General features: G+C 45.0%; 1 protein-coding gene across 2 annotated transcripts in view; it reads right to left on the bottom strand.

Moving 5' to 3' along the window:
- Positions 1-22,867, bottom strand: part of TPR (translocated promoter region, nuclear basket protein) — a 53,372-nt gene that overhangs the window by 29,149 nt on the left and 1,356 nt on the right. For both annotated transcript variants that reach the window (XM_068141311.1, XM_068141312.1), the window contains exons 2-18: positions 20,399-20,503; positions 19,913-19,986; positions 19,647-19,743; positions 17,048-17,151; positions 15,898-16,062; positions 15,599-15,691; positions 15,401-15,481; positions 14,179-14,266; positions 13,074-13,214; positions 12,163-12,254; positions 11,532-11,729; positions 10,549-10,656; positions 9,307-9,533; positions 8,296-8,459; positions 7,280-7,419; positions 7,045-7,193; positions 6,221-6,383 (exon numbers count right to left, since the gene is read on the bottom strand). In XM_068141311.1, the coding sequence (XP_067997412.1) occupies positions 6,221-6,383; positions 7,045-7,193; positions 7,280-7,419; positions 8,296-8,459; positions 9,307-9,533; positions 10,549-10,656; positions 11,532-11,729; positions 12,163-12,254; positions 13,074-13,214; positions 14,179-14,266; positions 15,401-15,481; positions 15,599-15,691; positions 15,898-16,062; positions 17,048-17,151; positions 19,647-19,743; positions 19,913-19,986; positions 20,399-20,503 (2,189 nt within the window). The remainder of the gene's footprint in view (positions 1-6,220; positions 6,384-7,044; positions 7,194-7,279; positions 7,420-8,295; positions 8,460-9,306; positions 9,534-10,548; positions 10,657-11,531; positions 11,730-12,162; positions 12,255-13,073; positions 13,215-14,178; positions 14,267-15,400; positions 15,482-15,598; positions 15,692-15,897; positions 16,063-17,047; positions 17,152-19,646; positions 19,744-19,912; positions 19,987-20,398; positions 20,504-22,867) is intronic.

Raw genomic sequence — 22,867 nt, 5'->3', positions numbered from 1 at the left:
AGATCAAAAAGAAAACGTCGTGGCTCTCGATCAGTCCCAGAGTCATCTAGTGATGAGGACTGTGGAGAACCCGTGTCAGTCAAAAAGAAGGCTAAAAAGTTAATTGGTAAAGCAGCTCTAAATGACTTTGCTGATTCTGGCAAGCAGCCAAGGGCATCGGCTGGTATCAACATGGCACCTACTCCTTCTCCTACTCCTTCTCCTTCTTCTTCTTCTCCGTCGGCCATTAATGGAGCAACGTCACTTCCACCCACTCCCTCAGTGGGACTGGAAGTCACTGCCCCAGCAGCTGATTTATCTCAGGACTTGTCAGCTTCCATTAAGGTGGCTGTAAATTCAAACACAGCTCCAGTTAAGGTGGCTCCTTTAAAGACTAGAGCTGGAAAGGGCAAAGATGGAGAAGAAGAAGAGGAGACTGATCCTGGTGAGGGGCCCTCTACTCTAAAAGATCCTGCTCAGGAGGAAGAGAAGGTTTGTTTTAAAGATCTAGCTAACCTAGTGAGATCAAAGCAGGATAGAGATGAAGCTAGGAAAGCAGCTGGCAAAGGTGGTTCTCAGCTTAAAGAGATCCTTAGGAGAATGACAGCAGGATTTTACGGGCAAAGAATTCAGGGAGATGAAGATGAAGATGATATTACAGACTGTTCGTCACCACGGGAGGAATTGCGAAATGTCCGTAAAGATTTCACCAGGGCAGATAAGGAGCCAGTTCTAGCTTGGCTTAGTAGGTGTTATGATACAGGTGCTTCAGCTCTAACAGTTGGAGACAAGTCAGCAGCTCAGTTAGGAACTCTCTCAAGGGACAATGGAATAGATAGACATCTAGGCGAAGCTCTCGGTAAGGTTAATCTGTGGATACGCCTTTTAATAGCGGTTGCCCTGAGATACCCTTCCCGAGATGATCTTCCCTGGAATCCTAAACCCTGGACTACCATAGATGAGGGAATTAAGCGCTTGAGAGAATTTGCTGTTAGAGAGCTACTCTATGGTGAACATGAAACTCTGAATCCTGATGATATTCCTGTGGGTATTGGTCTTGCTAAAAAAATCATCAAACTTGCTCCTTCCAATTATGCAAACATTCTGGCAAGCAGAATTGTGTCAAGAAGTTATGGTGGAGCTTCTCCTACGGTTGGCCAATTCAGTGATCAAATGAGACAATTGGAGGATAGCATGACACGTGGTTCTTTGGTTTCGGCCATTAAAACAATGTCTGGTGATATTCAGAATTGCATAAGAGAGTTAAAAGATGAATTTAGAAATTCCATATCCCAATTGGCACAAAGGGATAATTTCAATTCTTCCTCCAGGTGGGTACAAGTTTCATCTGTGAGGAATACACGTCCTCCAAGGAGGTCATTCCAAAACAGGACATTCCAAAACAGGTCATTCCAAAACAGACCACCAAGGCAATCACGTAGAACTATTTGGATAACTCTGCGTGATCAGTTTGGTGAGAACATGAACCGCTGGGATGGCCAACCAACTTCTAATCTTTTCAGGAGACTGAGGGAATTGCAAAGTGGCAGAACCCAAGGTAGCAATACCAGAAGGGTAGCTGTTACTTCCACAGTTCCCCAGAACAACTCTTATGGCTCCAACAGTGGCTCCAGTTATAACACGCAAAGTTATAACCCTGCACAATATGTGCAATGCACATGTGCGCATGTTCCCCATAACTAGGGGTGCCCTGCCTCCCGCCAGGGGGAGGAGAGGGATAACAGAGATAACAGAATCTATTGGGATGTGTACATCCAGTGGCCTGGCACTTCACAATTTCGGAAGTACAGGGCCTTGGTTGACACAGGAGCTCAGTGCACCATAATACCATCAAATTATCAGGGATCAGAGTCTATAACTATTCTGGGAGTCACTGGTGGATCTCAAGAGTTAAGTAAGGTAGAGGTTAATATAAGTTTAACTGGTAAACAATGGAGGAAGCATACAGTTGTGACCGGACCTGATGCACCTTGTATTTTGGGAATTGATTTTCTGAGAGAAGGGCGTTTCAAAGACCCTAGAGGTTACAAATGGGCTTTTGGAGTAGCTTCAATAGAAATTGATGGACAAAAAGTGAAGCTATCTGCCAGACCTGAGCTTTCTGATGAATCTGCAGTTGTGGGACAACATAAGATACAGGACATTAAATTGCCGGTTGCTTCTCAGACTGTGCATCACAGACAATACAGAACCAACCGTGACTCTTTGTTGCCCATTCAGAATCTGATTTGTCAGTTGGAAAGTCAGAAAGTCATCAGCAAAACTCATTCACCTTTCAACAGTCCAGTGTGGCCTGTGCGGAAACAGAATGGAGACTGGCGTCTGACGGTAGACTACCGAGCCCTAAATGAAGTGACACCACCTATGAGTGCAGCAGTACCAGACATGATGGAGCTACAGTATGACCTGGAATCCAAAGAGGCCAAATGGTATGCTACCATAGACATTGCTAATGCATTTTTCTCTATTCCCATAGCAGAGGAATGCAGGCCTCAGTTTGCTTTCACCTGGAGAGGAATCCAGTACACTTTCAACAGGCTGCCAATGGGCTGGATCCACAGCTCAAGCATCTGTCATGCAGTGATCCACGATGCTCTGGAGAAAGGAGGTGCTCCAGAACACATCCAGTTCATCGACGATATCATCGTCTGGGGTAAAACTGCTGAGGAAGTCTTTGAGAAAGGTAACAAAATCATTGACATTCTTCTGAATGCAGGTTTTGCCATCAAACGAGACAAGGTGAAAGGACCTACCACAGAAATTCAATTTCTGGGAGTGAAGTGGCAGGATGGACGCCGACACATTCCAGTGGATGTGGTAAATAGAGTCTCTACCATGGCAAGTCCCACAAACAAGCAAGAGACCCTACGTTTCTTGGGGATAGTGGGATTTTGGAGACTGCACATTCCTGGATACAGTCAGATTGTGAAACCTCTGTATGATGTGACTCGAAAGAGAAACCATTTCCACTGGGGACCTGAACAGCAAGCAGCCTTTGACCAGATAAAGCAAGAGGTAATTCAAGCAATGGGTCTGGGACCTGTCCGAGATGGTCCAGACATTAAGAACATTTTGTACACGGCTGCAAGTGACAATGGTCCAACCTGGTGCTTGTGGCAAAAAGCTCCAGGTGAGACACGTGGACGACCTCTTGGTTTCTGGAGTCGAGGTTACAGAGGTTCAGAGGCTAATTATACTCCAACAGAGAAAGAAATTTTAGCTGCCTATGAAGGAGTAAAGGCATCTTCTGAAGTGATTGGAACTGAATCACAACTTCTTCTAGCTCCCAGATTACCAGTTTTGAATTGGATGTTCAAAGGCAAAGGATCCACACCACATCATGCCACAGACTCAACCTGGTCTAAGTGGATGGCTCTGATAACACAGAGAGCTCGAATGGGAAATCTTGAAAGACCTGGTCTAGTGGAGGTGATCTCGAGTTGGCCTGAAGGCATCAACTGTGCCAAACCTCCAGAGGAGAAAGTAACTCGTGCTGAGGAAGCTCCTCCTTACAATGACCTTTCTGATGATGAAAAGAAATATGCTTTGTTCACAGACGGTTCCTGTCGTCTTGTTGGAAACAAGCGAAGGTGGAAGTCTGCAGTGTGGAGTCCAACACGCCGAGTTGCAGAGGCGAAAGATGGAGAAGGAGAATCCAGTCAGTTCGCAGAGGTAAAAGCTGTCCAGCTAGCTCTCGACGTAGCTGAACGTGAGAGATGGCCAAAGCTTTATCTCTACACCGACTCATGGATGGTAGCCAATGCTCTATGGGGTTGGCTAAAGAACTGGAAAAAGAGTGGTTGGCAGAGAAAAGGAAAACCCATTTGGGCAGCCAACCTATGGCAGGACATTGCTGATCGAATTGAGAGAATTCCAGTGAAAGTGAGACACATCGATGCTCACATTCCTAAGAGCAAAGCTACTGAGGAACAGCAACACAACCATCAGGCAGATCTAGCTGCAAGAGTTTCTCAAGTAGACATGGACTCTAATCTTGATCTCGACTGGAAACACCGAGGTGAGATATTCTTAGCTCGGTGGGCTCACGATTCGTCAGGACATCAAGGCAGAGATGCAACATACCAATGGGCTCGTGACAGATCCATAGACATTTCCATGGATGCTATCACACAAGTCATCCATGACTGTGACATTTGTGCTGCTATTAAGCAGGCAAAACGACTTAAGCCCTTGTGGTATGGTGACAGATGGTCCAAGTACAAGTATGGTGAAGCTTGGCAGATTGACTACATCACTCTACCACGTTCTCGTTCTGGTAAGCAATACGTGCTTACTATGGTAGAGGCAAACACTGGATGGTTGGAAACTTATCCAGTTCCACATGCAACTGCACGCAACACCATTCTCGGTCTGGAGAGACAAGTCCTGTGGAGACACGGAACTCCAGAGAGGATTGAGTCAGACAACGGAACTCATTTCAAGAACAACCTTGTAAAGAACTGGGCAAAAGAGCACGGTATTGAGTGGATATTCCACATTCCCTACTATGCACCAGCTTCAGGGAAGATTGAACGCTACAACGGTTTGTTGAAGACCACTCTCAAAGCCATGGGAGGTGGATCTTTGAAAAACTGGGAAAAACATTTAGCACAAGCAACCTGGCTGGTAAATAGTAGAGGTTCAGTGAACCGAGCTGGACCTGCACATTCAGATTTGCTACAGAAAGTAGAAGGTGATAGAGTTCCTGTTGTTAGAGAAAAGAATCTGCTAGGTAAAACTGTTTGGGTATTCTCACCCTCAGGAGAGGCTAAACCTGTCCGAGGGGTGGTTTCAGCTGAAGGTCCGGGTCACACTTATTGGGTAATGCAAGAGAATGGTGAAATTCAGTGTATTCCACAAAGAAATTTAACTTTAGCTGAAAGAGGTTAATTTCAAACTGTTGTATAGCTACATCGCGTCCAAAGGAAGAATCAACGAGGAGTCTACGGTGCACGAACCCTGAGATCCCTGAGAGCCCTGAGTCAACTAAGAGACCCTGAGATTTCCCTGTTTCCCTTTTCTTCGCTTCATCGGCGAAGAAATGAACTGTTTTCCATTTTTCTCATTTTCTGATTTTCTTGGACTTTTGAATCATCTACATCTGAGCATAGCCGGAATGGACTACGAACTTTACTCACGAACTGTAAATATCGTTTTGGATTGGATGGACAGTATGAACAGCCAATGAAATTGTTTAGAAGGGGTGGACTGTGGCCGGTTGACGTTGCCCCCTTAAGAAAGGGAATATGGTGGACGGAAGTTGGTAAACGGAAGGAATAGTCTAAACTAATTTCATTGGACGAGTGGGAGGAAGCACTTCTGAGCTGGGACTATACTGGACATTTCCAGCACTTCTCAGTCAGTCTTGCTTCCGCCTCTTCTCCGTGCAGCAGCTTTCTGTGCTGGGCTTTCTGCCAAGGCCTCGGCCTTGAAAACCAGATAACAGGCCTGTATACTAACTCCCTTCCAATTAACACAAACTCTTTCTAACTTTTTTTTTCCTCTCTTTCTCTTTCTATCCCGTTCTGGGGAAAGGGGGGGAAGAGAGGGGAGAGCGGAGGTGGGGGACCCCTCTCTGCCGAGGGGGGCACTCTCATTTCTGTGTTACTCTGTTGTATATCTTTGTATATATTGTAGATATTGTAAATTTGTAAATAATCCCCTGCAAACCCTACATCGCTTTGTAAATATAGCTCCACTGCTTTGCTAATTCAGCTTGCGAGTTTTTTTTTCCTTTCCCTTCAATTTTTTTTCCCTTTTACTTTACAAAGGGGGAAGGGAGGAGGCTTCTCGGCCTTACCTTCCACCCACCACAATTAATGAATTAAAATTCATGCAAATTAAGCCAAGGACAGTTCATCGCTTCATTCCAGTGTCTCACAACCCTCACTGTGCAGAATTTCTTCCTCATCTCCAGCCTAAATCTGCCCTCCTCAAGGTTCAACCCCTTGCTCCTCATCCTATCACCACAAGCCCTTGTGAAAAGTCCCCTCCTGGCTTCCATACCTGACTAATCACATTCTGTTTTCTCTGCAAACAGAGTAACACATTTGGATCACTGTTCCAGCTTCACGCAGTGCTTGAGATGTGCGTGAATATACATGCACACAGACTTTTACACGTTTAAGAGCTGATGCACTCAAAAAGCCACACACAAGCATAAGCAGAACCCTCATGATGATCTGGAATGCCTAACAGTATAATCCTCTGTGCTACCAACCTCTGCCACTGCCAGTTTTTCATTAGCTCCCCTCAGGTCTTGAGTCATGGTGTTAATTATCTGCTCTTGCTTCTGAGTTGTTGCTGTGAGTTTCTGGGTTCTTTCATGCAGAGATGTTATTTCACGACGGTAGCCTTCAACATTATCCTGCAGCATTTCATACCTTCACATGGAACAATAAAGCAAAGGATGTGTTTGGCACACTGAGTTTAACTGCATGGACGCAGCTAGTATTTCATATGGAAAGTGCTGCACAAGAACATATGTGGCTTGCTCAACCAGAAAGTATACTCTTGACGCCACCTTCACTATTTCCTTTGTGTTCTTTAACAATAAATACTATCAATGTTTCACTGGCAACTCTTCCTGAGCAAGTGATATTCGTAGATTCACAGAATGGTTTAGATTGGAAGGAATCTTAAGGATCATTTAGTTCCAACCCCCCTGCCACGGTCAGGGACACCTTCCACTAAATCAGATTGCTCAGGGCTTCATCCAACCCGGCTCTGAACATCTCCAGGGAGAGCGCATCCACAGCCTCGCTGAGAAACCTGTTCCAGTGTATCACCACCCTCATTGTAAAGAACTTCTTCCTTATCTCCAGTCTAAATCTGCCCTCCTCCAGCTTCAAACCATTCTCTTTTATCACCCTTGTAGTGATAGCACTACAAGCCCTTATAAATAGTCCCTCTGTGGCTTTCTTGTAGGCCCCTTCAGGTACTTGAAGGACACTATAAGGTCTCCCCCAAGCCTTCTCTTCTCCAGCATGACTCTAGTGAGAGAGCAAACATAAACAAGGCAATGAAATTCAAGAAGTGATTTACCGTTTGGAGGCAAATTCCAGCTGCGTGGAGATCTTTGCATTTTGGGATCTTAAGTCTGTGACCTGCTCCTGAAGCTTTTCATTTTGTTCATTCAGCAGTTTGTCATTCTCTGCCTTTTCTTTTTTATAGTTCTCAAACACTTCCTGCAACTATATTGAGAGAATAAACATTAAAGTGCTTAGAAGAGTAGAAAGAAATAGTAGTAGCTTTCTCCATTGTTCATTGAAAAATATACCTGCTTAAGAGCAGCTTTAGCCTCCACTGTCTCCACTGACTCAGCCATTGACACTGGTGCAGGAGTTGACATGGCTTGAGGTAAACTTGGGCGCTTTGGAGTAGACAGAAGAGACATGTCCTCTGATAACATACCTGAAGCTAAAAAACAGATAAAGGGGCTATTAGATGAAACAACTGAATGAATGCTGGCCAAAGCAGATCATAGAATCACTAAGGTTGGAAAAGACCTTTGAGATTACTGACTCCAACCGTAACTCAACTACCAGAACCAATAAACACCATCCTGAAGCACCACATCTACAGCTTCTTGAACATCTCCAGGGATGGTGACTCCAGCACCTTCCTGGGCAGCCTGTTCCAACACCTCACCACTCTTTCAGTAAAGGGATTGTTCTTAATATCCAACCTGAATCTCCCCTGGCACAACTTAAGCCCATGGACTTGATGATCTTTGAGGTCTCTTCCAACCTTGGTGATTCTGTGATTTCCTTTTGTAGCATCTTATTTGGGAGAAGAGGCAAACACCAGCCTCATTCCAACTTCCTTTCAGGTAGCTACAGATAGCAGTAAGATCTCCCCTTAGCCTTCTCTTCTCCAGACTAAACAACCCCAGCTTCCTCAGCCACTCCTTACACAACCCCTGACCAGTCTCATTGTCTTCTCTGGACATGCTCCAGGACCTCAATGTCTTTAATATGTAACCACATGGAAGTATGGCTAAAGCAAATACTGTGTGGCTAGGACAGCCTTGAGCTCTCCTGAGCAGCTCATTTGTTATACCTACAACATGCTACCAGAGCACATGTAGTCACCACTGCCCCTCAGTCACTGTGGACCAAGTGATTACAGTGTGAAAAACAAATCAGGTGTCTAAATTCAAACTCATGGCTTTTACTGAGAGAGAACAGCAGATTAAGAGACTGGTATCATTCCAGCACTGTGACTGAAAACCCAGAAAAAATGACAATTTGATTTACTTTTTTTTTTCCAGTGATGCAGAACTGTGAAGCTTACCTTGCAGAGGAATGTTGGCTCCTGTGGTCTGTGCCAGCAGGATGCGGAACATATCGCGCTGCCGAACGATAGACTCCACAAGCTGCAGCTGATGGTGACGCGACTCACGGAGTTTTTCCAGCTCACCGAGAGCTTCGTCCAGCTGACTCTGAAGCTCAGCAATTCTGAAACCAACAGGTTGTTCCAGTCACATACAGAGCAAGACATTCCAAGAGGACACAGCCCTTACATTTTGTCACAAGTCCTTCAGTGCACATCTAGTGAATCTCTGAAAGTTAAGCATCACTAATAGTTCTGAACAAACTTATAGGCAGACTGCTCTTTGGGCTTGGCATTTTGTAGGTGGCACAGAAACATACTCAAGTTTTTACTCAGCTAACAGGAATAAATAAAATCTTCCTTCTCCACAGAATCCCTGCATGGTGGGGGTTGGAGAGGACCTTGACACATTGTCTAGTCCAAGCCCCTTGGTAAAGCAGCGTTACCCACAGCAATTTGCCCAGGATCATAATGTCCAAGTGGGTTTAGAGTTGCTTAAGAGAAGGAGATTCCATAACCTCTCTGGACAGTCTGCTCTAGGGCTCCAGCACCCTCACAGCAAAGAAGCTTTTCCTCCCATTCAGATGGAAGCTCCTTACAGTTTGTGCCCCTTGGCCCCTGTCCTGTCACTGGGCATCACTGAATTCTCCTTAGGAATTCCCCAAGCAGGTCTCAAAAAAACAGCTGTGTTGTATGGAATTACAGTCACTAAAAGACCAAAATTTACATTTGCTTCAGATTTTGATAAAAGCACCTATTACAAGAGATACAACTATAAAGTCATTTTGATCTACGCTTGAAGACAATGTTGCTTAGTAGCAATTTGCCTTTCTGAGTCCCACAGCTGCTCATATATGCACTTCCATATCCGTATGCAGTTAATAGCCCTCAGAAGCAAAAATATGATGTGTTTGAATAAACCCAATATACCTTCTAATGAAATGACTTTCCTAGAGGGAGCAGGTAACTTACTTAGATGATGTTGTTTCTTGCTCCTCTTTTTCTCTAGCCTCTCCCAGCTCCCGAAGAGCCACCAAGAGACGCTGATTCTGCTGCTGCAGTTCTTCAATATTTCTGTATGAGACTAGATGTTGAGATATGACTTCAGAAGAGCTGCTGATGTCAGCAGAGCTCACTTCTTCATCACGGATCACATGATTGCCTCTGGCTTCCTCAAGTTCCATTAAAAGCACACGAATCTGAAAGGGAACATTCTAGTATAAGACTTGAACACACACTCTGAAAACCACCATATTAAAGCACTTGGAGATTAAGTAGGTTTTTTCCTACAATATACAAACTACTACAATCAATTAACCCTTGTGAGATAATTACATTACAGAAAAAACAGTCCAACAAAAGGAAAGCCCATCTGTTCCATGAACAGATCACAGGATATTCTTATCTGAGTTACACAGAATCACAGAATTGTTTTGAATCATCAGGTCCAACCATTAACTGAGTACTGACAGGTCACCACTAAGCCATGTCCTTCAGTTTATCTACACGGCTTTACAACCCCTCCAGGGATGGGGACTCTGCCATTGCTCTGGAGAGCCTGTTCCAGGTCTTGTCAACCCTTTTGGGGAAGAAACTTGTTTCCATTGTCCAACTTTAGACTCCCCTGGCACAACCTGAGGCTCCTCTCATCCTGTCACTTTTCCTTGGGAAAAGAGACCAACCCCCACCTGGCTCCAACCTCCTTTCAGGTAGCTGTAGAGAGCAGAAAAATCTCCCCTTAGCTTTCTCTTCTCCAGACTAAACAACCCCAGTTCCCTTAGCTGCTCCTCACAGGACCTGTTCTTCAGGCCTTTCACCAGGTTCGCTGCTCTTCTCTGGACATGCTCCAGCACCTCAATGTCCTTCTGGGAGTAAGCGGCCCAAAACTGACCCAAATATTCAAGGTGTGGCCATATATATGTTTCCTATGTCAGATGTCCAACAATATTATCCTAAACAGCATCATTTCTATGCAGCTAAACTTATTCTGATTTTCCAATTTTATTCCCATTAATATTCCAACTATTCCAATTTTGCAAGCAGAAATATCAGTAGCACATTGTCTAAAGAACAGCTCCTAACATCAGCAAGGCTCTTGTGACAGTGGAAGTCTACATGAGTGTGGCTGAACACAACTTGCAAGCAAGAACTACAGCACCATATTAATAAATAAATTGCAAACCATACATTTAACTGTAGCAACATTTGTTCTACCTGCTGGGAAAGATCTTTCACTTGTATTTCCAGTCTCTGGTTTTCTCTTTCAAGCAGAGAGGCATGCTTGTTGGCTTTATCAGTATCCTCCTGCAGTCGCTGGATCTCCTGCAAGCACACAAACACGAAGAAACACATGGCAACCCAACTCAGACATTCCTTTCCAGAGAGAAGCCATTATGCTGGGCCATACCTTGTGAATCAAATTGTGTTTTACTGTTTTAAAGTTACACTCCAAAAGTTGAAGTCCATGTATCTAGGAATCAAAAGCCACGCTCTCTCTTTCATGCTGTATTAGTGTACTAACATGAATGGGAAGTGAACATGGGAAGTCCAATGTTATTTCTTTGGGCAAATACTACTATCTGTTTACCAAGAAATTGGCTCTCTCAGAAAATCATAGAATGGCTTTCATTGGAAGGGACCCTAAAGATCATCCAACCCCCCTAAAGATTGTCCAACTCCCCTATCATGGGCAGGGACACTTCTCAACTAGACCAGGCAGTTCAAGACCTCATCCAACCCAACCCTGAACATCTCCAAACAAGGACCATCCACAACCTTCCTGGGCAACCTGTTTCAGAGACTCACCACCCTTGTACTGAAGAACTTCTTCCTAAGATCCAGTCTAAACCTCACCAAAAAACCAGTGCCCCTTTTCCTGTTGCTGTACACCCTTATGAAAATTCCCTCTCCAGCCTTCCTGTACACTCTGTTCAGGTACTGGAAGGCAGCTATAAGGTCCCCTCAGAGTCTTCTTCAGGTTATCCAAGTCAACACATTTAACCCTTCACTACAGAAGACTGAAAGTTTGGTTCTGTAAAATACTTTACACAATGCAATAAACTGCAAGGTAGGGTATTCCTTCACACTGAAAACTGACTACAAGACCTATCATATGCATTTATTAACAGCCATTAGGATTACAGAACTACAAATCCATCTTTGCCATCATTTGATACGCTCTTTGATTTGATACTGACCTTCATAGCTTGTTCAAGCTTTGCAGACAGACTAGCAACAGCTTTCTGGGAACGCTCAAATTCTTCCCGCTGACGCTTCAAGATTGGTGCTTTGGCTTCCACTTCTTGCACTATTTCATCCAGGTACTTATTGATACGCTTGTTCTCTAGCTTCTCCAAAAGCAACTGATCCTGAGTTTCTACATATGCATTGTACAGCTGCAAGGAAAGAGTTTTCGGGTTGGTTTTGGTACATCCCTCTTGCAAAAGACTCCCTGGTAATGAAACTATTCATACCTTAAAGCAGTAAAGCTTTATACAGCTCTAAACAGGATGGGCTTCCAGAACAACGTGTTTTTAGGACCATACCATGGCAAAGCAATTATCTCCAGGAATTTTTAAATGGCAAATATTGATTGCATACAGTTGTACTAGAAAAGAATTCTAGGTGAAAGGACAAATCTTAACCAAATTTAAGACAACACATGTATCAAAACTAGCATCACAAAAGAAAGTCTGCCTCAAATGCAGGGCAAAAATCTCTTCCAACTCCAGTCAGGCATTACAACAAACCCAAAGCCCCCACCCTTATGCTATGAGCATATCTCAGTTGGCACTTCAAGGGCCTTGAAATTGAAGAGTTTGTTCTCACCTCAGTTAATTTCATCCCAGGCTTGACTACTTTGGCTACCGCTGCAGCAGTAGGAGACATAGCTGCCAGCTCCTCCTCAGACAATATGGCTCCTGAAGACATAATCCCAGCATTTAGCATTACAAAACTGTAGTAATTCCCATCATCTGTATTCTTTGTCACTCTTCATACACCTTTGTGCTTGGTAACATAACCACACTATTTTAACCTCTTAAAGGGGTCATAGGTCAGTTTAGGAAGTGTGGGTTCAGAAAACAAAGCTGGATGGGGTGGCTGACACCCTTTAAGGCCATGCTGCCATTCAGAGAGACCAGAGCAAGCTGGAGAGCTGGGCAGAGGAACCTCATGAAGTTCAGCAAGGGCAAGATTACTTCCATTAAATCAACATAGTGACACAGCAAATATACTTTATGCTTTTGTTTGTCCCTGCTCTCTCTCTTTCCTTTAGAAATCCTTTACATGTAGCAAGCAATTATAAAAACCTCAAAACCAGAGATGAGGACAGGGAATACTGAGGAATATTTAATATTAAACAGAAATTTAAGGACAGAGGTTTGTTTTCTGTTGCTTTTTTTTTTTTTAAGAGGAAAATAGTAAACATTTCTCATCCCCAGTACCCTCTATAGAAAAATCATTAAAAGCATGACAGCCTTAAGGACATGTTTTCTCTGTGCTGTCTTTAAAAATTATGTCAGATTAACAAAAGAACTTCAAAAAATGTTTCAACAGAAATGAATTTTGGGGAGGAAATGCATTTTCAGGGTCTGTGTGTAGAAGCAAAAGCTTCTAAGATCCATGATGTGAAATTACCAAAGACAACTCACTTCCTACAGAAATTCAGCCTAGTATTTTCATTCAAGACACCAAAAAGCTGAGGTTCTTTGTCTTTCAGTTCCCAGTGTCCTCCTTACCTTTGCGCTTTGTAGCAGACAGCAAATCATTGGCATTCTCCAGCTCCTTTTCCAGTTTACTGATCTTCTCCTGCAGCTCTTTTTCCATTACAGCTTTGGACTCCTCCACCTCAACCAAATGCTCCTGGGTTGCTTTATTAGCTGAAGTTAAATCAGACAAGCAGGTTTCTGTGTTTGGTTGGGTTGTGGTTTGTTTCTTCTAAAGAGATCTAAATTTGCCTGGTTTTATTTGTCTGCATGTGTCTTTGATTTTTATTTTATCTGATCTCATTTGTAGTACTGTGACCAGCTATGGGACCCCGAAAACTAGAGGGAAATAGACCTGACAGAGCAGGTCCAGAGGAGCGCCACAAAGAGGATCAGAGGGCTGAAGCATCTATCCTGTGAAGATGGGCTGAAAGAATCAGGGCTGTTCAGCATGGAGAGAGGGCTCCAGGAAGACCTTAGAACTACCTTTGAATATGTGAAGGGGACCTACAGGACGACTGGAGAGGGACTGTTTTCAGAAGGGCCTCTGGTTACATGACAAGGGGCAATGGCTCGTAAGCGGAGCAAGGGAGATTTAGTTTGGTTATCAGGAGCAAGTTCTTTACAATGAGGGTGGTGAAATACTAGAACAGGTTGCCCAGGGATGTCGTTGAGGCCCCACCCCTGAAGACATTCATGATCAGCCTTGATGTTGCCCTGAACAGCCTGATCTAGTTGGAGGTGTCCCTGCTGACTGCAGGGAGGTTGGACAAGATGACCTTTCAGGGTCCTTCGCAGCCTGATGCAGTCTGTGCATCTGTGGTCTGCAAAAGGTGGCAGGAATACTCAGCAGGACAGAAGCATCAATGTCTGCCAATCAAATTTGCTCAGAACAGGGCTAAAACACGAGCTATCCTTTCACCAGTGAAAAGGAAACTAAAACATGGAACTAAAATATATACTTGACAAAATTAGATCCTCTCCGCAACACTAAAATTCCAGGTATACAATTCCCCCCCCAAGTCAATTCAACTAGTCACATAAATTCTTTGGTATAAAGTGATGTTCCTGTGTATGTTTCAGTCCATCAAGCTAGTTACAAGGGAACACAACTACTCTGCTCTGTCTCACAGCTTACCTTCACCTGCTTCCTTCAGCAGCTTGTGCAGCTCTTCCACTGCCCCAGTCAGTTCATTGCTCTTTGCTTCTGAGTCATCAGCAGCACTCTAAAGAGAAGCATTTCATTTCACTTCAGTACATAGCAATAGCAAATGCATTCTTCCAACAAAAACCCAAAAGGACTAAAAAACCTGTGGGTTTTTTTTTTTTAAATGCTGAAAGATTCACTTAAACTGGACAATTTGGATTAAGCTTCACTTTGATACAAACTACCCACAGAATGGTTTGGGTTGGAAGCGACCTTAAAAATCAAACCCTCTGTCATGGACAGGGACACCTTCCACTAGACCAGACTGCTCAAGGCCTCATCCAGCCTGGCCCTAAACACCTCCAGGGAGGGGGCATCCATGACCTTCCTGGGCAGACTATTCCAGTGTCTCACTACCCTTACTAGGAAGAATTTCTTCCTAATCTCCAGTCTCAATCTCCCCTCTCCAATCTTAAATCTGTTTCTTCTTGTCCTATCACAAGTCCTTGTAAAAAGACTAAAAGTCAGAAGTGTCAGACATGGACTTGACAAGACAAAAACCAAATAAAATCAATTCCCTTTAGCTGCTTTGCAGCTGGTTCTGGCCTAGCTCCTCTTTTCTCTACAGAAAATCTGGAGAAACTCTGAGCACTTAATTCCAGTAATTCTGAAAATGTGGTATTTTTAGGGAAACTCATGGAACGGGTCCAGGGGAGGCCTCGGAGATGATCAGCCTGAGAGAGTTGGGCTGTTCTGCCTGGAGAATGGAAGGCTCCAGGGAGACCTTAGATCAGCCTCCCAGTACCTGAAGGGGGCTTACAGGAATGCTGGGGAAGGACTTTATAAGGGCTCAACAACTGCAGTTCCCTCAGCTGTTCAAGGCAAGGCCTCGTCAGTGCCCAGTACAGGGGAATGATCCCTGTGCTCATCCTGCTGGCCACACTTGCTGATCCGGGCCAGGATGCTGTTGGATTCCTTGGCCACCCAGGCACTGCTGGCTCAGGCTGAGGTGGCTGTCAACCAACACCTTCAGGTCCTTTTCCGCCAGGCAGCTTTCCAGCCACTCCTCCCCAAACTTGGAACACTGCAGACTGTTGCTTCCCCACATCAATACTTTGTGGGGGGAAAAAAAGCCCAGACTGGCCTGTATCACACTTAGTGCTAGTTCACCCCTAGGAAGACCAATCTGTGCTTGTAACAGAATCAGACTCACCTTATACAGATTGGATAACTTTATGTGGGCATTCAGTTCATTGTGGAATCTTTCCTCCATACCAGCTTGCTGCTCTTTTGCCTGGTAAATTAAAGAGAGGGAGAGGGATCATTCCACATTTTCTAATTCACTCATTTTAGGTTTTAATTCACAGAAACAACTGCAATGCTGTTTCATATGTATGTCAAGTTGGCTTACCTCTTTCAGTTTATTCAAAAGTTCTTCCACATGCTTCTGAAGATTTTCATTAGACTGCTTCAAGCTGTTTACCTGTTCTTCCATTCTGGAAACCTGTTCAAAGTATAAATGAGAATACCATGAATGAATCTGTTTTTCCAATTCACTTTATTTTGGAAAACACCCACTTAATTGTTTTTCCAGTTGAAAAGCTAAACCCACTTTTTTTCACTTGAACACACTTGTAAAGTACTTGGTTTTGTTTAATACAGGAGGTATAATTTATAAGAAACAGCAAAAGCACTCAGTAATGACATTACCTCCTCTTTCTTGTTCTCCAGGCTGCATTTGAGCTCCAGGATTTCATTGCCTTTCTCTCTGGCAGTATGCAGAAGTTCATCTGTTTTGGATTTCAACTCAGTGTTCAGCCAGTTGTTTTGATTCTGTAGTAGTTCTTTCTCTTGCTCCAACCTTTTCTCACGGTACTAAAAAGAAAATTGCATAGTGTAACTCTGATGGTTTCAACTAAAATAAAGCAGCTAATCAAAATACTATGATCAGAGTAGCACAAATATGCTGTCATTTGGTAAACAGCATCTAATGACAAGCAATGTTTCTCATTACTCTGGTAATACTAACTCACCAGTCTCAAACTACAGCTTCCTGAAACCTGAGTTTCCTCAAAGTTTATGTTAGTGGGGAACAGCGAGGACAGAGTGGAGCCTCAGCAAACTTGTTGATGACACAAAGCTGGGAGAAGTGGCTGACGCAATGTCAGGCTGTGCTGCCACTCAGCGAGACAGGCACAAAACAGAAGCCAGGAGGTTCCATCTGAACATGAGAAACTTCTTTGCTGTGAGGGTGCTGGAGTCCTAGAGCAGGCTGCCCAGAGAAGTTGTGGAGTCCCCTTCTCTGGAGACATTCCGAACCCTCCTGGACACTGTGATCCTGGGCAAGCTGCTGTGAGTGACCCTGCTTTAGCAGGACGGTTGGACTAGATGATCTCTAGAGGTCCCTTCCAACCCACAGCATGCTGGGATTAACAAGATTAATATGTACTTAAAAGAAGTAAATAAAGGTATCAGAGTTTTCCTCCTTTTTTCTCCCTTCCTGCTCTCTTTCTCCTACTTATGGAGTTTATTCTGCCCACAGAAACATGGTAAAGGTTCACAAACAATTTCTTTTTTCCTTTCCACCTGCCTTCATGGATCCAGAGACTTTCTTCCTAGCAGTTAGAAGCAGTAATCTTGCCACCAATCAGGCTTGGACATGCTTGCTCAACTTGATGCCTCCTAGAATTCTCACTTCCAGATACAGCCATCAATTTTATAACAAAATAATTTGTTTTAATTAACAGGAGTGCACTTGACCTACTTTCAAAGTCAGTAATGGTAAAATGATGATGACATAATGTGTAAACAACTGCTTCTTAGAAGATGAACATGTACTACCACAAAAAGTACTACTCACCTTCATGGAAACATCTGATGTTTGAAGTTCATCTAACTTCAACTGAAGTTTCACCTTTTCCGTGTTTGCTTCTGTAAGCTTTTCATTCAGCCGTTTAACATCCTCTGGAGGAGGGAAATCAGTGTGAAAAATAGCTCATTGTGTATTTTTACTTATGGTATAGTATACACTAGTTGCAGTACATACAGTTTGAATTAGCTCAACTAAATTGCAAAGAATGAGAACAGGCAAGATAAGATGTATGCAATGGTGTCTTGGAAAGTAAGATATTGGATAATAACAATAATACTAATAACAATAATAATAGTAATAGTAAACAACCAGGTTGGAAGAGACCTTCAAGATCATCGCGTCCAACCCATCAACCAATCCAACCCACCTAAACAACTAAACCATGGCACCAAGCACCCCATCAAGTCTCCTCCTGAACACCTCCTATGATGGTGACTCCACCACCTCCCCAGGCAGCCCATTCCAATGGGCAATCACTCTCTCTGTATAGAACTTCTTCCTAACATCCAGCCTAAACCTCCCCTGGTGCAGCCTGAGACTGTGTCCTCTTGTTCTGGTACTGGCTGCCTGGGAGAAGAGACCAACATCTGCCTGTCTACAACCTCCCTTCAGGTAGTTGTAGAGAGCAATAAGGTCACCCCTGAGTCTCCTCTTCTCCAGGCTAAGCAATCCCAGCAACCTCAGTCTCTCCTCATAGGGCTTGTGTTCCAAACCCCTCACCAACTCCGTTGCCCTTTTCTGGACTTGTTCCAGCAAGTCAACATCTTTCCTAAACTGAGGGGCCCAGAACTGGACACAGTACTCGAGGTGTGGCCTAACCAGTGCAGTGTACAGGGGCAGAATGACCTCCCTGCTCCTGCTGGCCACACTGTTCTTGATGCAGGCCAGGATGCCATTGGCCCCCTTGGCTGCCTGGGCACACTGCAGGCTCATGTTCATCCTACCATCAACCAGTACCCCCAGGTCCCTCTCTACCTGGCCGCTCTCCAGCCACTCTGACCCCAGCCTGTAGCACTGCATGGGGTTGCTGTGGCCAAGGTGCAGAATCCGGCACTTGGACGTGTTAAATCTCATGCTGTTGGACTCCGCCCATCTGTCCAGCCTGTCGAGGTCCCTCTGCAGAGCCTCTCTACCCTCCAGCAGATCAACTCCTGCCCCCAGCTTGGTGTCGTCAGCAAACTTACTGATGATGGACTCAATGCCCTTATCCAGATCATCAATAAAGATGTTAAAGAGCACAGGGCCCAGCACTGATCCTTGGGGCACACCACTAGTGACTGGCTGCCAGGTGGATGTGGCACTATTCACCACCACTCTCTGGGCTCGGCCATCCAGCCAGTTCCTAACCCATCGCAGTGTGCTCCCGTCCAAGCCATGGGCTGACAGCTTGGCCAGCAGTTTCCTATGGGGGACGGTGTCAAAGGCCTTGCTGAGGTCCAGGTAGACCACATCCACAGGCCTCCCCACATCCACCAGGCAGGTCACCTGCTCGTAGAAGGAGATCAGGTTGGTCAGGCAGGACCTGCCCTTCCTAAATCCATGCTGCCTGGGCCTGATCCCTTGGCCATCCTCTAAGTGCTGTGTGACTGCACTCAGGATGACCCGTTCCATGATCTTGCCTGGCACTGAGGTCAGGCTGACAGGCCTATAATTCCCTGGTTCATCCAACTGGCCCCTAGTGTGGGTGGGCACCACGCTGGCCAGCTTCCAGTCCTCTGGGACCTCGCCAGTGAGCCAGGACTGCTGGAAAATTATGGAGAGTGGCTTGGCCAGCTCATCTGCCAGCTCTCTCAGCACCCTAGGATGAATCCCATCTGGTCCCATGGACTTGTGCGAATCCAAGTGGCTGAGGAGAGCTCCAACCACCTCCTCATGGAACATAGGGAAACTATGCAGCTCCCTGGCTCCTTCTGCCAGCTCTGCAGGCCAGCTGTCTGGGAGACGTTCTGTCCTGCTAGTAAAAATTGAGGCAAAGAAGGTGTTAAGTACCTCTGCCTTTTCCTCATCCTTTGATACAACATTTCTCTCCATGTCCACCAATGAGTGGAGGTTGTCCTTGCCCTTCCTCTCGCTATTAATGTATGTATAGAAGGACTTTTTGTTGTCCTTCACAGCAAAGGCCAGTTTAAGCTCCAAATGTGCTTTTGCCTCCCTAATTTTCTTCCTACATGATCTAGCAACATCCTTAAACATACGGTGGGTGCCTCACCTTTCTTCCAAAGGTGATACACCCTCTTTGTTTCCCTTAGTTCTATTAAGAGTTCATTAACCATCCAGACTGGCCGTCTGCCCCGGCGGCTCATCTTCCGGCACATTGGCACAGCCTGTTCCTGCGCCTTCAAGAGTTCTTCCTTGAAGCAGGTGTGGGTTTAGATCTACAACATCAAGCATTGAACTGCTGGGTTTTTTCTCAACTTGCAAGTAATTTCCTGCCTGGTTTCTTTTTCTCTGAATGCTTTCGCCTGCTCATCCCTTCCTTGATGCTGTCTGATGCTACAACTGGATACTCCACACCAGATTAGCTATTCAAGCATCTCTTATTTAGCATAATTACATGAAGTATTTAGTTAATATGTCCTGTCTGTACCGTTTAAATGTTCAACTTCCTGAGAGCGTCTTTCACTTGTCCGAACCAAATCTCTCTTTTCAGCTTCCAGTTCTTCTTTTTCTCTACTTAGATGGCTCTGGAAAAAAATGCAAAAGAGCAATAACAAAGTGTGATCAGCTTTCTGTATGCCCACCAGTGCATCTTTGAACTGACATGGATCCAGTCCAGGTTGGACACTGCATTCTTTGCTGCAATGAGACAGGTGAACCAGAGCCTTTCAGTATACTAGCAAGTTCCTCCACTACCTGAATGGCTGCATTACGATCCTGAGCAGCTTCAAGTTCTTTATTCTTCTCATTCACTGATTTCAACTGTTCATCTGTTGAAAAAAAACAAAAAAAGGAATGAGGGATCTTCACTGCAACATAATGACAAATTCACACTCCAAATGAAACAAGGCTAAAATTTCCTTTAACACAGCAACAAAAGGAGAAAATAATTCAAGACTTCATTAGGGATGGATTAGGCAGTACTATAGCAAGCTAACACAATCCATAGAGCCAAGGTGTTTATTGTGAAGACCAAGACATAACCCACTCTGCTATTAGTTCAAAAACCATACAAAAATTCCCTTCAAAACCAGCCAGCTTGAACACAAAAGCAAAACACGTCTCCACTTGCAGAAGTAACAAATGTAGCTGATGGATGGATTTTCAGCTCCCACTTAAAATTGGAAGCATTGCAGCACAAGACTGGACTAAAGAATGAATCTCCTACCCAGATATACTCACGGAGTTTATTCAGCTCCTCACGGAGAGTTTGACATTCTTGTGTCTCATTTACAAGCCTCTCCTGACTCTGAGCCAGACGCTTTTCTACTTCAAAGTATTGTTGTTCTGCAAAACAAAAATCTTACCTCAGTTTCACTTTATAAACATTACTTTTTCTTTGTCATCTTTTAATGATCCTTATTAATGGACAACTGTATTAAAGTATTTATCAAAAAAATGTCTAAAAATAATAGGACTGCAGTAGACACTGAAGGGGAAAAGTATTTCTGAAGGCAAAAACACATTTCCACATTGAATTATCATGGTTTAAGATATTTTGTATACATAGGAATTAGCACTGCAGAGAAGGAGCTGGGATTTCTGGTGGTTAACAAGTTTACCAGGAGCCAGCAATGCGCCCTCATAGCGGAGAAGGCCAATGACCTCCTGGGTTGCATTCAGAAGCGCGTGGCCAGAAGGCTGTGGGAGGTTTACCTCCCTTCTGCTCTGCCCTAATGAGGACACATATAGAGTACTGCGTCCAGTTCTGGACTCACCAGTTCAAGAGAGACTGGGAACTACTAGAGGGAGACCAGCAGATACTACAAAGATGTTGAGGGAACTAGAGCATTTCTGTGAGAAGGCTGAGAGACCTGGAGCTGTTTAGCCTGGAAAAGATCAGCCTGAGAGGGGAATCTGATCAATGCTCATCAAGAGTTATAGGGTAGGGGCAAGAGGATGGGACCAGATTCTTTTCAGTTGTGTTCAGGAACAGGACAAGGAGTGACAAGCACAAACTGGAAGCCAGAGGTTCCATCTGAACAGGAGGAGAAACTTATTTGCTGTGAGGATGTGGAGTCCTGGACCAGGCTGCCCAGAGTGGTTGTGGAATCTCCTTCTCTGGAGCGATTCCAAACCCACCCAGACATTGTGATCCATGCTGTGGGTGACCCTGCATTGGCAGAGGGGTTGGACTAGATGATCCCCAGAGGTCCCCTTATAACCTCTAGCATGCTGGGATTCTATGATGTATTACCAGAAATGATCCACAGAGTAACAGTCTACTCTTTTAAAATTTTACTAGTTCTTTAACATATTTGATGGAGCTAGAGAATGCTATGTCAGCACAATTATGCAATGTGGTCTCATCAACTTAAAACATAGCCCAGCTATCACAGGATTTGATGTAGAAACTGATGTCATTTACCTGGACCTGAGCAAAGCCTTCGACACTGTCCCGCACCACATCCTGGTCTCCAAACTGGTGACACATGGGTTTGATGGGTGGACCACTAGATGGATAAGGAACTGGCTTGATGGCCGCACCCAAAGAGTGGCTGTCAATGGCTCCATGTCCCAGTGGAGGCCAGTGACAAGCGGAGTCCCTCAGGGATCAGTCCTGGGACCTGTCTTATTCAACATCTTTGTGGGGGACATGGACAGTGGCATTGAGTGCACCCTCAGCAAGTTTGCTGATGACACCAAGCTGTGTGGTGCAGCAGACACGCTGGAGGGAAGGGAGGCCATCCAGAGGGACCTTGACAGGCTGGAGAGGTGGGCACAAGCCAACCTCATGAAGTTCAATAAGAGCAAGTGCAGGGTCCTGCATCTGGGTCGAGGCAATCCCAGGCACAAATACAGGCTGGGCAGTGACTGGCTGGAAAGCAGCCCTGAGGAGAGAGCTTTGGGGGTGCTGGTAGACAAAAAGCTCAACATGAGCTCTCAGTGTGCACTTGCAGCCCGCAAAGCCAATCAGATCCTGGGCTGCATCAGGAGAAGTGTGGCTAGCAGGTCGAGGGAGGTGATCCTCCCCCTCTACTCAGCCCTGGTGAGACCCCACCTGGAGTACTGTGTCCAGTTCTGCAGCCCCTATTACAAGAGGGATGTGGAGGTGCTGGAACGTGTCCAGAGAAGGGCCACGAGGATGATCAGAGGGCTGGAGCACCTCTCCTATGAGGACAGACTGAAGGAGTTGGGGCTGTTCAGTCTGCAGAAGAGAAGGCTCCGAGGTGACCTAATTGTGGCCTTCCAGTATCTGAAGGGGGCCTACAGGAAGGCTGGGGAAGGACTTCTCAGGATCTCAGCTAGTGATAGGACTAGGGGGAATGGAATGAAGCTGGAGGTGGGGACATTCAGGCTGGATGTGAGGAGGAGGTTCTTCACCATGAGAGTGGTGAAGCCCTGGAATGTGTTGTCCAGGGAGGTGGTCGAGGCCCCGTCCCTGGGGTTGTTTAAGCCCAGGCTGGATGAGACTCTGTCCAGCCTGATCTAGTGTGGGGTGTCGCTGCCCATGGCAGGGGGGTTGGAACTAGATGATCCTTGTGGTCCCTTCCAACCCTGAATGAAACTATGAAACTATAAGAAAAATTTTAATAAAGACCACTTAAAATGGACTCTTGTGCTCGATGATGCATATCCCATAGCACTGAAAAAAATAATTAGTTACTATTTCAGATAACCAGAATTCAGATCTGTGCCATAGAACATAGC

Source organism: Melanerpes formicivorus, unplaced genomic scaffold (assembly GCF_026170545.1).
Source record: "Melanerpes formicivorus ecotype bairdi unplaced genomic scaffold, bMelFor1.0.p_v2 SCAF_7, whole genome shotgun sequence".
NCBI lineage: Eukaryota > Metazoa > Chordata > Aves > Piciformes > Picidae > Melanerpes > Melanerpes formicivorus.
The sequence above is the reverse complement of the archived record's forward strand: the minus strand, read 5'-3'. Positions and strand labels throughout refer to the sequence as shown.